Source organism: Salvelinus alpinus, chromosome 2 (assembly GCF_045679555.1).
Source record: "Salvelinus alpinus chromosome 2, SLU_Salpinus.1, whole genome shotgun sequence".
NCBI classification, from domain to species: domain Eukaryota; kingdom Metazoa; phylum Chordata; class Actinopteri; order Salmoniformes; family Salmonidae; genus Salvelinus; species Salvelinus alpinus.
Window position 1 is genome coordinate 71,164,681 of NC_092087.1, and position 14,331 is coordinate 71,179,011.

The following is a 14,331-nucleotide window of genomic DNA, read 5'->3' on the forward strand; positions in this document are numbered from 1 at the left end:
CCCACTCTATCACTGTAGATATATTTCCTCTGTCATTTGTCTTTGTTAGTCATTGTAAATGTTACTTGTTTTCCTGAGAGGACTCTCTCCTACTATTTCCTGAGTACTTTATATTTTGCACTTTGGGTTCGCCCTGTGCCTTTTTGATAATGAAGATATATTTTGAGCACAACAGTGTTTGGGTTTCGTCATGCTTTGATCTATGGTGCTTAAACAAATTAAGTAGTTATAAACCTGCAACTGCATCCTGCCTACTCCTCTCTACAACAGTGACACTAAAGACTTTATTATATACAGAAGATACTTCTTTAACAAAAATCTATAGGTAAACAACTCTAATGTTGTTCCCAGTCAAAGATGGAGGATGTACGTCATCACGCACTGTCCACTTAACCCTTCCTCATCGGTTGTTTAGGTTACGCCTTCATGATATCAGTCATAATAATTTTACAACTAGGTCTATATTAAGAACAACAGTAATGATATGGTGCCTTTGTGTTTCTAAGTGATGCACCACTTGCAACTTTTTCTATGGCCTTTTTCATTATTGATCCATGGTTTTTATTGCATGTCAATGCAAGTGGAAGTTAGAGTTGATAGACCTTGGCCTTGGATACAGGTGTTATGACAGGGTTGTAGACTTCTGTAACAACAACCACTATTGAATGTCTGAGTTGTACTTTAGTGTCTCTCATTTCCAGGTGAACGATTAGAATATTGATGCGCCCCATTCTGGCACCAAGCATCCATTACGCATGGAGTTTCCATCGTCTTTTTCAATCAATCAAGAGATCCATCTTGGACATTGTTATCAGATATTGCTCTTTGACCATATTGGTTACATAGACCTTTGTGTATAAAAGACCTGACATAGAGAACTGGCAATATCATTCGCACTTCTGACTTCGTTTAGTACAGACTGTTACGTACGATCACCTCTCTTTTAAGGTAATTGCCACTGTCATTTTCACACAAAAAATAGCTTTTTGCATTCCCTACTATTAATAATCTAAAGCTATATTGTAAGAAAACTGTTCTCCTGCGTCCAGGCATGGCAATGAGTGGATTGTTGGTGTGCGTCCTCATGGCAGCGCTAGTGGGGGTTGGTTTGACATCACCCGTATCCAAGTCGGATGGCAACACCAAACAGGGTGGGATACTGCCACAGCTACTGGCCAGGAGGGAGGCAGTGAGGAATGTTGTGGAGAACGTCGCTAAGCGGGAGCAAGACACTCAAACGAGCATGGCAAGGATGGAGAGGATGGCGCACCTGTCGGAGGACCAGCGCGAGTTCATGTCCAAGCAAATCATGCAGGCCATCTCAGGTACGTGGTGGTGTCGAGTCAAGTGTGTGTGTGAGAGAGAGATGCCAACATCTACCATGGTAAATGTGAAGTGTATCGTTGTTTGCTAGAGCACTTTAAATGCTCATTGAACTTCTGTTTGGTTCATGTAGGTTTGTATTGTTCGCAGAGATGAACGAGTGTCCGGACCGGGACTACCAAGGATGGGTAGACTTTGGACGGCGGAGTGCAGAGTAGAGATGTACCACAGGCCAAATGAGGAAAGTCTGCCTGCACTGGCGTTACTCAGGAATCCATCCCTATTTGAAATAAATTGTATATTTTCATTGGCTTATGTCATGAGTCTTGATTTTTATCCAAGTTTCAAATAAACATGTTTGAAGTATATGTCTACGAACCTTTCTTGATTTCATTTAGGACATGGGCCGATTTCCCGGACACAGAATCTACATTAACTGTTATTGTTAGTCTAGGACAAGGCTTAATGTGTCCGGGGAAATCGGCCCTTAAAGAGAGGAAAAAGAACATGCATGCATGTGTGGCTGATGGAAATACAATGTACTTTTTAATATACATGTGGTACAATATATACAGACATACATCTCAGTGATCATAACATAGAATTCAGCAAAGAGTAGTCAATTTCAAAATCTGAAATATATGTAGTGCTGTTTGGTTCATTTTCTTCTGAATTCAAATTGTCATAATTTGCTATAATTTTCCCTTTTGATCTGCAGAATCCTATGCCTTTTATCTACAATTGATTGTCCAGACAGCTGAAAGAGCATCCAAAAAAAGCATGCAGTCCATGATTACTATTATTATCATTATTCCTGATGACATGAAATACATTTGTACCAACAACACTTTAGTTTAAGGTCTGCTAACACAGATCCAGCACATAGACTAGTGCCGAGACCTTTAACAGTCACTTTCTGTTGTCTTTGATACAGCATGGTAGACTACCTGAATGCTTTGGTGAGGTTCGACCAAATAAGTTTACAATAATTGACAGCAATAATCGAAGTAAAGCATTATTTTACAATGACTTGCAGCAGGTGATGCCATGTAAACAGACAGTACTGCGAGTGCTAAATGAGGACTTTTGGGTAAAGAGCAGAGTAGTATACCTCAGTGAATGTCAATAATGTCACAAACGTTCAGGAAGTAAAGTCAGTGTATCAATCTCTCTACCATTCTGTAATGGGGAGTGATTGAAGTGCTTGTGGTTTTACCACAGTAAAGTCAATGTGGTTAAAATACCCACAAATGCTTCATTTTCTAATAGCAGCTAATATGCAAAAGGACATACTGAATTCCAGCGCATCTGTGGATGACAATCTGGTCAGTTTGGTGGTTCTTAAATAACGATACCTTGAATCTTTCCCAAAGTAATGAAAAGGTCATGTGATTGTATTTGATGGTAAAAAATATATATAAAAAAAGCATAGCGGGGGGTCTATAAAAACAAACGTGTAAAACCATCTGACACCCACGAAACACAGGTATTTTATTTAATAAAAATAAAAAAACCTTGCTCGTGTTCAAGCCAGCCGGACCGGTGATCAGGTGATTCTCCTGAGAATGATCATGACGTCACACATTATCGTGGAGACCTAGTATATACACAATACATGAGTCCATTACAAAAAGAAGAGTGACTGTACATGTAACAGAAACTCAACGTATGGCTCTATGGTTCTCCCGACGTTCCATTTTACAATGTATTGCTGTGGGCCCGAAACACAAAATGGCGGTACACTGGCATCGCCAGCATTTGGATTGAAGTCAATGACGATTAAGGAGGAAGGGGAGAAGGAGTTTTCCCAGTCTTTCTCAGACTCTAGGTGGATGTCTGTATTGTCGGATTGCTTCTCTCTCCTCTTCGTTCTCTCTTCAGTCCACCACGCCTCGGGCTGCCACCTTGTGAAGTCCCAGACTCCTCAGCTTCTCTACCAGGTTGAAGCTGAGCATGTTCATTCTCCCTTCTTCCTCCATAATGCATGTTCCTCCACCCCGCTCTTCCACTGCAGTTGTGGGGCGTGTGTGGTGTCAGTTGGTGGTAAGGGTAGGGGAGGGTGGAGGCAGAGATGCCCTGCTCCTCCAGCAGCTTCAGGAGTCCCAGTGATAGAGGAGGTGCTGGGGTGGAGGTGGAGTGGTGGCCACTGCCCTGGCTAGGGTCAAAGGTCAGCACACAGTGCTGCTGATTGGAAGAGGAGGGCGACGTGGTACTCAGATGCTCACAGCTCCCACGAGCGGACAGGCTGCGAGAGCAAAGACTGGAAATACAGGAAAAGAGAAAAATACCAAATCAGACACAGGAGTTCTGTTATATATAATAAATATATAGCTAGAAGCTTAGGAGCATTAGTAACAGTGCAGCATTAGGTAAGAGCGGTTAGTTAGTTTAGTTGCTCCCAGTGGTGGATTACGCCTGTAAGGGTGGGTTAGAGATTGTGTTAGTCAGTTAGTTAGTCAGCCTGAGAACTGAAAAGAGGATTTCTGTTGGTTCATGCAGTTTACCTGGAAGAATCTGGAAGGGATCAGGAACTGTTAAGATGAGCACAGGGGCCATGGTGTCCAAGATAGCAAGCCAAGCAAGTGTGTGACATGTTGTTTACGAAGTAGATTCAAGATAATGGACCAAATCCTTTATAGAGAAGCAGGCATTAAGATGTTGGAATGGGAGACCTGTGTGTATGAAAGTTTGAGTTACGTGTGCATCTTAATATAGGATTTGACCCCAATAATTGAATACTAAACCTCCAAGTCATTTAAATAGACACAAAAGAAAGTTGAAGCATTGTCGAAGCTGCGAGTGCATTCATTCACGTGACTTTGTAGTGGTGTTTGTTTAAGGCTCTAGCGTGGGGTATGATCAATAGTTTTGCTTCCGGGTTGGGTGGGGTCAGAGTTAGAAGGGGCATGGTTTAGAAAAGTTAAGGGATACATATGGGATTTTCCTGCATCATTCCCATTCTGTCCATGCCTGTTGGCTCTTACTTTGCCTAGGAAGCCCCCTTTAGAGCTGGAGAAAGTGCTTGGACCAGCGTTTCCTACCACTGAGGGGAGAGACATGGGGTAAGGAGAGACGGATTGAGTAAGGGAGGAGAGAAGGACTGCTATACACACACAGAGTAGGAAGGTACTTTTGAGGAGAAAAATGGGGCAGCAAAGCTGCTGTTGTTTTGAGAGTGGTGTAGTCTTTTGTAGTCATATTGTAAATACCTTTTTACGTCATTACTAATATTGGGCTTTGGTTTAATGAATGAATGAATGATTGAATGAATACCAAAAGGCAAATTCATGAAACATAAATGAATTTCACTTTATTTTACAGTTCACTACCTGGGGATAATAGGCAGAATCTACCGTACACACAAAACCGATTAGTGATGGTGCTGGAGGCAAAATGCAAAACTGGAGAAACAGGGAAAAGTCTCTGCACACTTCCATTCAGATGCAAATTTATTTTAATAGTAGCTGAGCTTTAGGTCAGTCGACCTTCAACAGTCCACTACCTTTTAATGACTTATGTTCCTTTGGATTCATTTCAAACACCATTTAGTTCCAGGTTACCTATTATTTCGACGTCTTTGACGAAACTTCCAGGAAGTATTCATTGTCACCATAAATACGCTCTTAGTAAATACCAGACAAAAAACATGTAACTTTCTGCACTTGACTGTATGCTGCTTTCTTGGCCAGGTCTCCTTCGGAAAAAATATCTCAACGGCCTTCCTGGTTAAATAAAACATACATAAAATAAAATGTGAAACCGGACTGTAAAATAAAGTGTTACCAATGAATAGGTGTATGTGAGGGACTCGCAGATCTTACCTGGTGGAGACGGAGGGGAGCAGGAGGGATGGGTGGTGGCGCCGACAGGTGGTGATGGTGTGGGTGGGAGGGGTCTGGGGTAGGTTGGGGCCAGAGGATGGAGGAGTGACTGTGGGTGATGGACACACTTTACACAACTACACACACATACCTACTCAAAATGGATGAGGAAAATCCCAGAGCCACCCACCACACGACACAGATGGGAGAATGTATGATATACAATGACAGTATGAGTTGGAATGACAAACTGTTCAGTAACATCACACCTACCACACAGGTGAACTTAGGGGGATATGGACCACAGTAGACATGTTATCCAAATAGAAGGTTCCAGTGTCAATGCCTGATCGTTCTCCCTTACCCAATCTGACGGACCTAAAGAGTTCCGTCGGAGGGAGAAGGGAGAATGATCAGATTCCCACACCAGACTAGACGGACCAGAGGAATGAGTGTGTAATGTGTGTGTATGTGTAAGTGTTTTCACTCACAATTGAGACCCTATCAACCGTATCTACTAAATTCAACTAAACACTACCCTGTGGCCTCTTTTCTTACCCATGGTGCCGTGGACTCCGGCAGCCAGGCCACGGGAGAGCTGTAATAGGTCAGGCTCGTCCTCCTCCAGGTCATTGAGGCTGTAGACGTGTTGGAAGTCGATCTCCAGCTCCCGGAAGTCTTTGGTGAGGACCCCCGGGCGAGGGTGCAGGATACCTCCCAGGTTGGGCTTGGCCAGCTGCTGCCAGTGGTGCAGTGTCACTGAGCCTGGGGTGGAGAGGAAGGGCGATATAGTTAACATTGTTGTATGTTGGGAATAACACATTTATTTATTTATGTAATAACCTGTATTTCTCTAATCATGCATATTTTTCATACTGAAAGAAGGAAATAATTGTAAAGAGTGTCTATTTTCAGCTGTAGAGTCTACATTCATAGTTTCACTTGAAATTGAGTCTATCAACCTTAGGCAAGTTACCGTAAAACTGACAGTTGAGTTACCGCACACCTAATATCTCAGCTAAGAACCCACACAGTGTCTCCCCGTCCCTCCTCACCTTCCAGGGGCTTGACAATCTGCAGGCGGTCAGGTAGGTAGGAGCGCGAGCCCCCCGATCCGGCCGAGGAGTGCAGCGAGCTGCCATTGGAGTAGTTGGTGCCTGTCGACGCCACCGAGCTGGACACCAGGCTGTCGTTGGGCGTAAGGAACCCGCTGGAGCCCAGCTCGCCCACCTCCTCGCTGCCCCGCTGGCAGGCGGTGGCCAGGGCGCGGAGTTTGCGTTCGCGCTCCACCTCAAAGAAGGGGCGCTCTGAGGCATGGCTCTGCTGGCGGTCAGATAAACAGCGGAGGGCGGCCTCAAGGTCCTGGCCTCCAGGCATGCCCGGCATACCCAGACGCTTAGGGCCACTTACCCTGAGATCAGAGAGAAATAAAGGCAGGTTAGTGATATACTGTACACTGTTGATGTACTAACACTAAGAGTAGAGGAGGTAGGATAGATTTTGAATACAAATACACTGCTGTTATTAGTACACATAGACCAGAAAAATAGAAGCTGTATGTTTGAACATGTATGAAGGACAGAAGTCCATTAATATACTATGGAAAAGCATTTCACTGTTAGTCTACACCTGTTGTCTGTGAAGCATGTAACAAATACAAATTCATTTGATTTGAAAAGTAAATACTCTGTGTGTCTGATGTCTGTAGACTAACTCTCATAATGTAATTCACACATATACCCATAAATACCCATGTACACTACCGGTCAAAAGTTTTAGAACACCTACTGTGGAATCATGTACTAACCAAAAAAGTGCTAAACAAATCAAAATATATTTTAGATTTTAGATTTTTCAAATAGCCACCCATTGCCTTGGTGACAGCTTTGCACGCTCTTGGCATTCTCTCAACCAGCTTCACCTGGAATGCTTTTCTAACAGTCTTGAAGGAGATCCCACATATGCTGAGCACTTGTTGGTTGCTTTTCCTTCACTCTGCGGTCCAACTCATCCCTAACCATCTCAATATGGTTGAGGTCGGGGGATTGTGGAGGCCAGGTCATCTGATGCAGTACTCCATCACTCTCCTTTTTGGTAAAATAGCCCTTAAACAGCCTGGAGGTGTGTTGGGTCATTGTCCTGTTGAAAAACAAATGATAGTCCCACTAAGCCCAAACCAGATGGGATGGCGTATCAGTCACACCCTGATCTGTTTCACCTGTCTTTGGGCTCGTCTCCAACCCCCTCCAGGTGTCGCCCATCTTCCCCATTATCTCCTGTGTATTTATACCTGTGTTCTCTGTGTCTGTTGCCAGTTCGTTTTGTTTGTGAAACCTACCAGAGTTTGTTTCCCTGCTCCTGCCTGTTTCTTGCTCCTGTTTTCTAGTCCTTCCTGGTTTTGACTATTCTGCCTGCCCTGACCCTGAGACTGCCTGCCGTTCTGGACCCTTTGCACCCTCTCTAGATTATTAACACCTGCCTGCCTTCCGGTCGTTTGCCTGCCACTTTCAGAAATAAACTTTTGTTTCTTCGACACTGTCTGCATCTGGGTCATACCTGAAACGTGATAGTGGTAGCCATGATGGTTAAGTGGGACTTGAAAGCACCCCCACACCATAACACCTCCTCCATGCTTTACAGTGGGAAATACACATGCAGAGATCATCCGTTCACCCACACAGCGTCTCACAAAGACACGGAGATTGGAACCAAAATCTACAATTTGGACTCAAGACCAAAGGGCAAATTTCCAACGTTCTTATGTCCATTGCTCGTGTTTCTTGGCCCAAGCAAGTCTCTTCTTCTTATTGGTGTCCTTTAGTAGTGGTTTCTTTACAGCAATTCGACCATGAAGGCCAGATTCACACAGTCTCCTATGAACAGTTGATGTTGAGATGTGTCTGTTACTTGAACTCTGTGAAGCATTTGTTTGGGCTGCAATTTCTGAGGCTGGTAACTCTAATGGACTTATCCTCTGCAGCAGAGGTAACTCTGGGTCTTCCATTCCTGTGGCGGTCCTCATGAGAGCCAGTTTCATCATAGCGCTTGATGGTTTTTGCGACTGCACTTGAAGAAACTTTCAAAGTTCTTTAGATTTTCCGGATTGACTGACCTTCATGTCTTAAAAGTAATGATGGACTGTCGTGTCTCCTTGCTTAATTAAACTGTTCTTGCCATAATATGGACTTGGTCTTTTACCAAATAGGGCTATCTTCTGCATACCCCCCTACATTTTCACAATACAACTGATTGGCTCAAACACATTAAAGGAAAGAAATTCCACAAATTAACTTTTAAGAAGGCACACCTGTTATTTGAAATGCATTCCAGGTGACTACCTCATGAAGCTGGTTGAGAGAATGTCAAGAGTGTGCAAAGCTGTCATCAAGGCAATCTCAAATATAAAATATATTTTGATTTGTTTAACACATTTTCTGGTTACTACATGACATATGTGTTATTTAATAGTTTATGTCTTCACTATTATTCAATGTAAAAAAAAACTTTAAAAAAAACTTGAATGAGTAGGTGTTCTAAAACATTTGACCGGGAGTGTATATTTACACACTGTTGCCAGTCTCACCTGCTGTCCTCAGTGTGTGCCACCTCTGCCAGCCTCGATACGGCACTAGGTGGTTTGTCCTCCAAGGTGAGGCTGGCGCTGTCTGAGCCGTAGTAGCTGGTACGGGGGGTGGAGGCACGGCTGGAGCGCAGCGACACAGGGCTGGAGCCGGGCACCTGGCCGGGGGAGTGGCACCGCGACCGCAGCCTCGACGCTTGGTTCACCACCTTCACCGTCTCAAACACGCGCCACGGGTGATTCCTTTGACAACCATAGATAAACCATATAGATTAGTGGTGGTGACAAAGTGCCTGGTAGTAAGTCTAACATTTCAATGTTTATGTCAGTGTATTTCTGCTTGAATATTCAATCTTCTTTAGTGTAATTCTGGAAACATTTTAAACATTGTATTTGACTTATTCTATATTTTTCAGCAACAGATGTGCTTTGTTATGTCATGCTGTCTTTGTTCAATCAAACATACTTGATAACATAAAACATGTTATGGCACATAACTGACATACCGGTATTGTCATTCAACTGAGCTTAACAGGTTGGACAAAGCACATTGTCACCGGTGTTTTATGTTTTCAGAGTGACATCATCACTCACTTGTACTCGGAGGGTGCGGGGACGTCCAGGCCCTTGCGGAAGGTGCCCTCTATCTCTGCTGCCAGGGAGTCCATGGGGAACACGGCTGATAGGGAGCTGTAGCGCTGCACCGTGCTGTTGGGCAGGCTCTTGTTGCGCAGGTTCTTAATGTCCTCTCTGGCCTCCCGTAGCATGTCCTCACACTCTGAGTACTTGTCCTGCAGGTAGTTTAGCTGCAGCCAGGGAGTGCCAGAGGTCAGTTAAATACACACTGCTACTGCGGTTATTTACAAGCTTGCCTTGAGGGACAGATCTACGATCAGCTTAGCCTCCTCAAATCATTGCATTAACAATAAGGGGGAAAAGCCAAAAACAGACCTTAGGAACACAGTAATACCATGTTAAAGAGCAACTTTATCCTACTAGTTATAGATAGCTCATTGGAGGGTCATGAGTTGTGGATTGTTGGGAGAGTGTGGAGGGCGTGTCTTACCTCTGATTTGAGCTGTGATTGGCTCTCCCGCGAGGCACTCAGGTGCTGGGTCAGCTCTTCGTTGTCAGTGGTGAGCTAGAGGAACAGAGTGGAGAGTTAATACCATGATCGTATCAGTGACACTGTATACCAACTTGATACTGTAGATACCAACTTCAGTGCACATGTAAATATTTAATGGACTCCCTTATAGAAGTGTTCAGTGTGGGTGAGTCTTGAGTCTTTTGTCCTTGTGGAACCTCAAGGCATGAGAGGAGTGCCATGTCAACTCTGTGTGTGTGTGTGTCCGTGCACTGCATGCTTGTGTGTGTCTGGGTATGTATTTAGGTGCGTGTATGTCTTTGCCTTGTAGTGTCCGTGATCACTCACCCTTTTGCAGCGTGCCTGCAGGTCGACTATTTGTGCGAGCAGGGAGCTGATCTCCTCCTGCTGCCTGAGAGTGTCCTCCACCTTACGGGCCAACTCATCAGACAGGTCCACCACCTGCTTATTCACAGAGGCTGGGGGAGGGAGGTAGACCAAAAAGATTGAGGGAGAGAAGGAGAGAACACGATAGAGAGAGAAAAAGAGGGAGAGACGGAGAAGGTTAGTATGAATACACAATACGAACACATACTGTTTTCACTGTATTCACCCACTCACCAATTACCTCTCCCTCAGGAACACAGTAATACCGTATACATTAACAAATATGCATAGTATTACACTGTAGTACATTATAGTATACTTACTGAGTTCCTCCACACACACCATCATCAGCTCCTGCTCTTGTTCCTCATAGTTAGCGGTCTCTGATGTCAGTTCATTGGCCTGTGGAGTAGCAACATCAATTGCATTAGCAAGTTTCCAATCCACTTCAATGACTTCAGGTATTTAGAAGTAGTCAGTGTTCCACACCTCACAGCGTAGTTTGAGGTTCTCCTCCTCCAGACCTTTGAGTTTCTGCTGTATGAAGTCATAATTGACAAAGTTACTGAGGGAGTTGGACGACTCGTTCCTCTTCATTCTGAAATCCAGGAGAGAGGGAGAAGGCAGTCAGAATTTAAGTCTTACGTTTACCTGCCAAAATTGTGTTGATATGCCTGAGGGCATGTACGATGTGTATGTGTACTCTGCAGTGTATGCGTGTGTGTGTGTGTGTGTGTGTGTGTGTGTGTGTGTGTGTGTGTGTGTGTGTGTGTGTGTATACACTCACAGTGCGTGTGAGTCGGAGGCATTCTCGATCTCCTCTGTGCTGGCGTACAAGTGGAGCAGGTCGTCTCTCATGGAGAGCTCATGTCGCAGCTGGGCTATCTGGTGAATGGGAACCAGGAAGCAGGGTCAGAGTACTGAACTAGGATCTATCATGTACAGTGGTCCCCATTCCTGGTCCGGGCGAGAGTTACCGGGTATGCAGGCTTTTGATCCTGCCTAGCATTAATGCAATGATTCAAGTGATACAAGGTCTAAATCAAAGTTGAACTAGCTGCGTTAATGCCGGGCTGGAACTAAAGACTACATACGCTGTATGTATTTTCTCTCGCTAAATGCTATGCTCCAGTACTACTGTATTCTGTCTGAGATAAATCAAAGTAGGGCTACAGTGATGGTTTCATACCTCTTCCTTAGCGATCTCCAGCTGTTCGTTCATTAACTCATTCCGTGCCGTTAGATCCCGATTCTGCTTGAGCAGTGATTGGCCGATCCGAGCCGCCAACTCGAGGTCCCGCTCTTTCTGCAAGACGACAGCGGTTTGATATTCTTCATTCCGTGATGCGGTTACAGTCTAGTTTCTAGTAGAAGACTTGTTTATCATTCTAGCAACATGCTTCTGGCTGATGACTATCGTGATTTGCTCAAATCTATAATATACTCAGGTACACATTATTCAATTTGATGAAGGGTTTATGTATAAAAACAATCCCGTTATATTTACTAACCTCTTCCAGTAGGTGGGTGACAGCCTCGATGTCATGGTACGTCTTAGTGACCTGGCCCACTCTCTCTGAACACAGCACTGTAGGGGGGAGATGGGGAATGGAGGTAGAAAATAAAAATACCTGTTTAATATATGGTTCACTGAAAAGTAAGAGGCCATTGGACAGTGAATTACCGGTATTGGGACAGTAACTTTCTGGTTAGAAACTTAATTGGTCACAGGAGCTAAGATAATTTCTGCCGTACACTGACCACGATATCAGGATGTAAAACGTTGAGAGGTAAAAGCCAACTGCCCAGTGGACTAGATCATTATTGTCCCGCAACTATGTCCTCTCTTATCCCCTCTCTTTCTGTGAACAACAGTTGAAAGGAAACGGACCGGGGCGCTGACCACCACGTAGCCAGTCAGTCAGAGCTGATCCTCTTAGCCTGATCCTCATTACAGTGATAAGACCCATCACTCTCTTTCCCTCTGATATAAATATACCTCAGCACAAGCTGCTGTAGAAAACTGTAATGGGAACAGTTAACTCCCAGTAGGAAGTTAGGCTGGATATCTATGGCCGTGATTATAGTGAGGTCTGGTTATAGACAGGTCAGTTTGTTTACTGGTTTGTGAATGGACACCGCGACCCTGTTTAGGACTGATGGGCGGGTGAATAGTGGTCATCCTGTTTGGAAGCTGAGTCATCATGGAGTTACAGTTGATGCTTCGTTCGTCATAGTAATCATTCTGGTGACCTAAAGAAGTGGGACCCATGGTTTCTGTGCAAGGCCTCATCTCCATATAATCCAAAAATATGTTTCTATCCCGACCAATCAGCCGGGACTTTCAAGTTTACATTTATTTTCATCAGCATACATCCTGCAGATGTAGTCTTATGCAGGTGCATGCAGTCAGATGCCCCTATGTTCAAATCAGCCATTCAAAATCTCCCTTTGATCAAAAGCCTGGCTGGCACCAAGGAGATGAGGTACTCATCAGTACTGTACAGTAGATTCAAATGATTAAAGTGAGGGGCAGCATTTGGCTGAAAATGGGGTGACTAACAGCATCCATGAGCCAATTATTTAATGGAATGAAATGGTCCTGGGCCGGATCTACTGTATGCCTACAGTCATTAATCCTTTGAACCATTTAAGAAAATAGTGTGTGTCCTTGTTTAGAGGTGATGGGGGTCTGCAGCGTGGGGGAAAAAAAGAGAAATAGGGAGAGCAATTGAGAAGGAGAGAAACAGAGAATGAAATTAAGGAGAAAGAGAGAAAGAAAGAGTGAGAGAGAAAGAGAAATAACATCGTGTTCTAGGACACTGAGATCAGTCCACAGAAGCGGGTGGTGGTTGAGTTGGATCCAACGGCTTCCCGCAGCACTGGGCACGGGCACTAGCAGACTGCAGCTACAATGCCAACCTAACCCCTGCAACAGACAGAACTGCTACTTATGCACCAAAATAAGTGCCAATACATTGCAGTTCTTTTGTTTATCGCTGAGTCTACAATGATACTTTCCGACAGTACAGTATATCATAAAGACGAACCCTAATTGTGTTCTTTATTAAGATGAACATTCTGTAAAATACCCTGGAATAGCCTAATCTGGACAATCAGTTCGATCAGGTAGCCTACCATTTTCAACGGCAGAGCAAGGGTGTCCAGTTTAGATTACATAGCCACATGGATAACTGACCCTAAGTAAGTATAGCTTCCTAAAACACTGCTGTCCTAACTGGGATAGGCTAACTGCTAATGTTCCCATCTGGAACTACAATTAAAATAGCTTCCTCCATAGAACAAAAGGCACATTTTCTAATATGGCTAGGCCTACTTCAATTAAAGTAACTTCCTAGAACAAAGACTAATTATAAAATCTGGTCACTACAATTGAAATAGCTCTATCCATGTAACAATTCCTAATTGTACTACTATCAAAATAGATTCATCCATAGAACTGAAAATCCAATGGTTATATGGTAATTTACTGGGAGTACATACTTATACTTAGCTTCCCAATCTTTACCAGCTTATAGACTGGACTACTTTCCAGACAAGAAAAGGCTATTTAATACAGACACACTGCAGACAGAACATTGTGTTGGACTATCAAGAAGAACCAATGCTGAATTTGTATCTAGATGTCAACTTATTTTCTTAATTTATTTTCACAGTGCCAAGCTTTATTGATTTCTTTGGAAAGAAAGATGTCATCATTCTTGAAACATTGAGAGGATTATCCCTTTAAAAGCTATGCCACAGTACAGTAGTTGACTGTCTGTGAGCAATACATACTGTACTATATTACCGTCTAAGACCACACTACCCTAGCTCACTGTACCCTAACCGAGACGGTTCAGAGTGGATCCTGTACAGTACATAGGAGCCTACAGGATCAACAGGGATCCATAGGGATCAAACCCACAAGCTCAACTCTGTCCTCTGTCAGTCTGATTCTCGCATCCCTACAGACGTTATCATAAGCCTTTCTCCCAATCTTCTTGGAACGTCCATTGAGGTATTAGGCTACTAATACAGGGCAGGCCATTGTATGGGCCTGGGACAGATTGCAGAAACTTGCATGTGACGTCACAATACCTACGTCTTCCTGCCCTGATCCGTTTAGCTGT

At 43.9% G+C, this 14,331-nt stretch overlaps 2 protein-coding genes across 15 annotated transcripts in view; one reads left to right on the forward strand and one right to left on the reverse strand.

Annotated features, from left to right (window-relative positions):
• Positions 1-710: 710 nt before the first annotated feature.
• On the forward strand, positions 711-1,605 carry LOC139567628 (cholecystokinin-like). The gene is made up of 2 exons (XM_071389010.1): positions 711-1,325; positions 1,474-1,605. Exons 1-2 carry the CDS (start codon positions 1,052-1,054, stop codon positions 1,539-1,541), a joined length of 342 nt encoding a protein of 113 aa, XP_071245111.1. The 5' UTR covers positions 711-1,051; the 3' UTR covers positions 1,542-1,605.
• A 242-nt stretch (positions 1,606-1,847) lies between these two features.
• Positions 1,848-14,331, reverse strand: part of LOC139567626 (trafficking kinesin-binding protein 1-like) — a 41,192-nt gene continuing 28,708 nt past the window's right edge. For 5 of the 14 annotated variants that reach the window (XM_071388996.1, XM_071388999.1, XM_071388997.1 and 2 more), the window contains 13 exons: positions 11,710-11,786; positions 11,388-11,504; positions 10,986-11,083; positions 10,688-10,796; positions 10,522-10,600; positions 10,160-10,290; positions 9,791-9,865; positions 9,319-9,530; positions 8,728-8,967; positions 6,200-6,555; positions 5,703-5,909; positions 5,145-5,253; positions 1,848-3,583 (listed from right to left, as the gene is read on the reverse strand). In XM_071388996.1, the coding sequence (XP_071245097.1) occupies positions 3,148-3,583; positions 5,145-5,253; positions 5,703-5,909; positions 6,200-6,555; positions 8,728-8,967; positions 9,319-9,530; positions 9,791-9,865; positions 10,160-10,290; positions 10,522-10,600; positions 10,688-10,796; positions 10,986-11,083; positions 11,388-11,504; positions 11,710-11,786 (2,246 nt within the window). In that variant the 3' untranslated portion in view covers positions 1,848-3,147. Of the gene's footprint in view, positions 4,367-4,607; positions 5,046-5,144; positions 5,254-5,417; positions 5,523-5,702; positions 5,910-6,199; positions 6,556-8,727; positions 8,968-9,318; positions 9,531-9,790; positions 9,866-10,159; positions 10,291-10,521; positions 10,601-10,687; positions 10,797-10,985; positions 11,084-11,387; positions 11,505-11,709; positions 11,787-14,331 lie in introns of those variants that run through there. The other 9 variants (XM_071389009.1, XM_071389004.1, XM_071389002.1 and 6 more) reach the window with 9 other exon arrangements.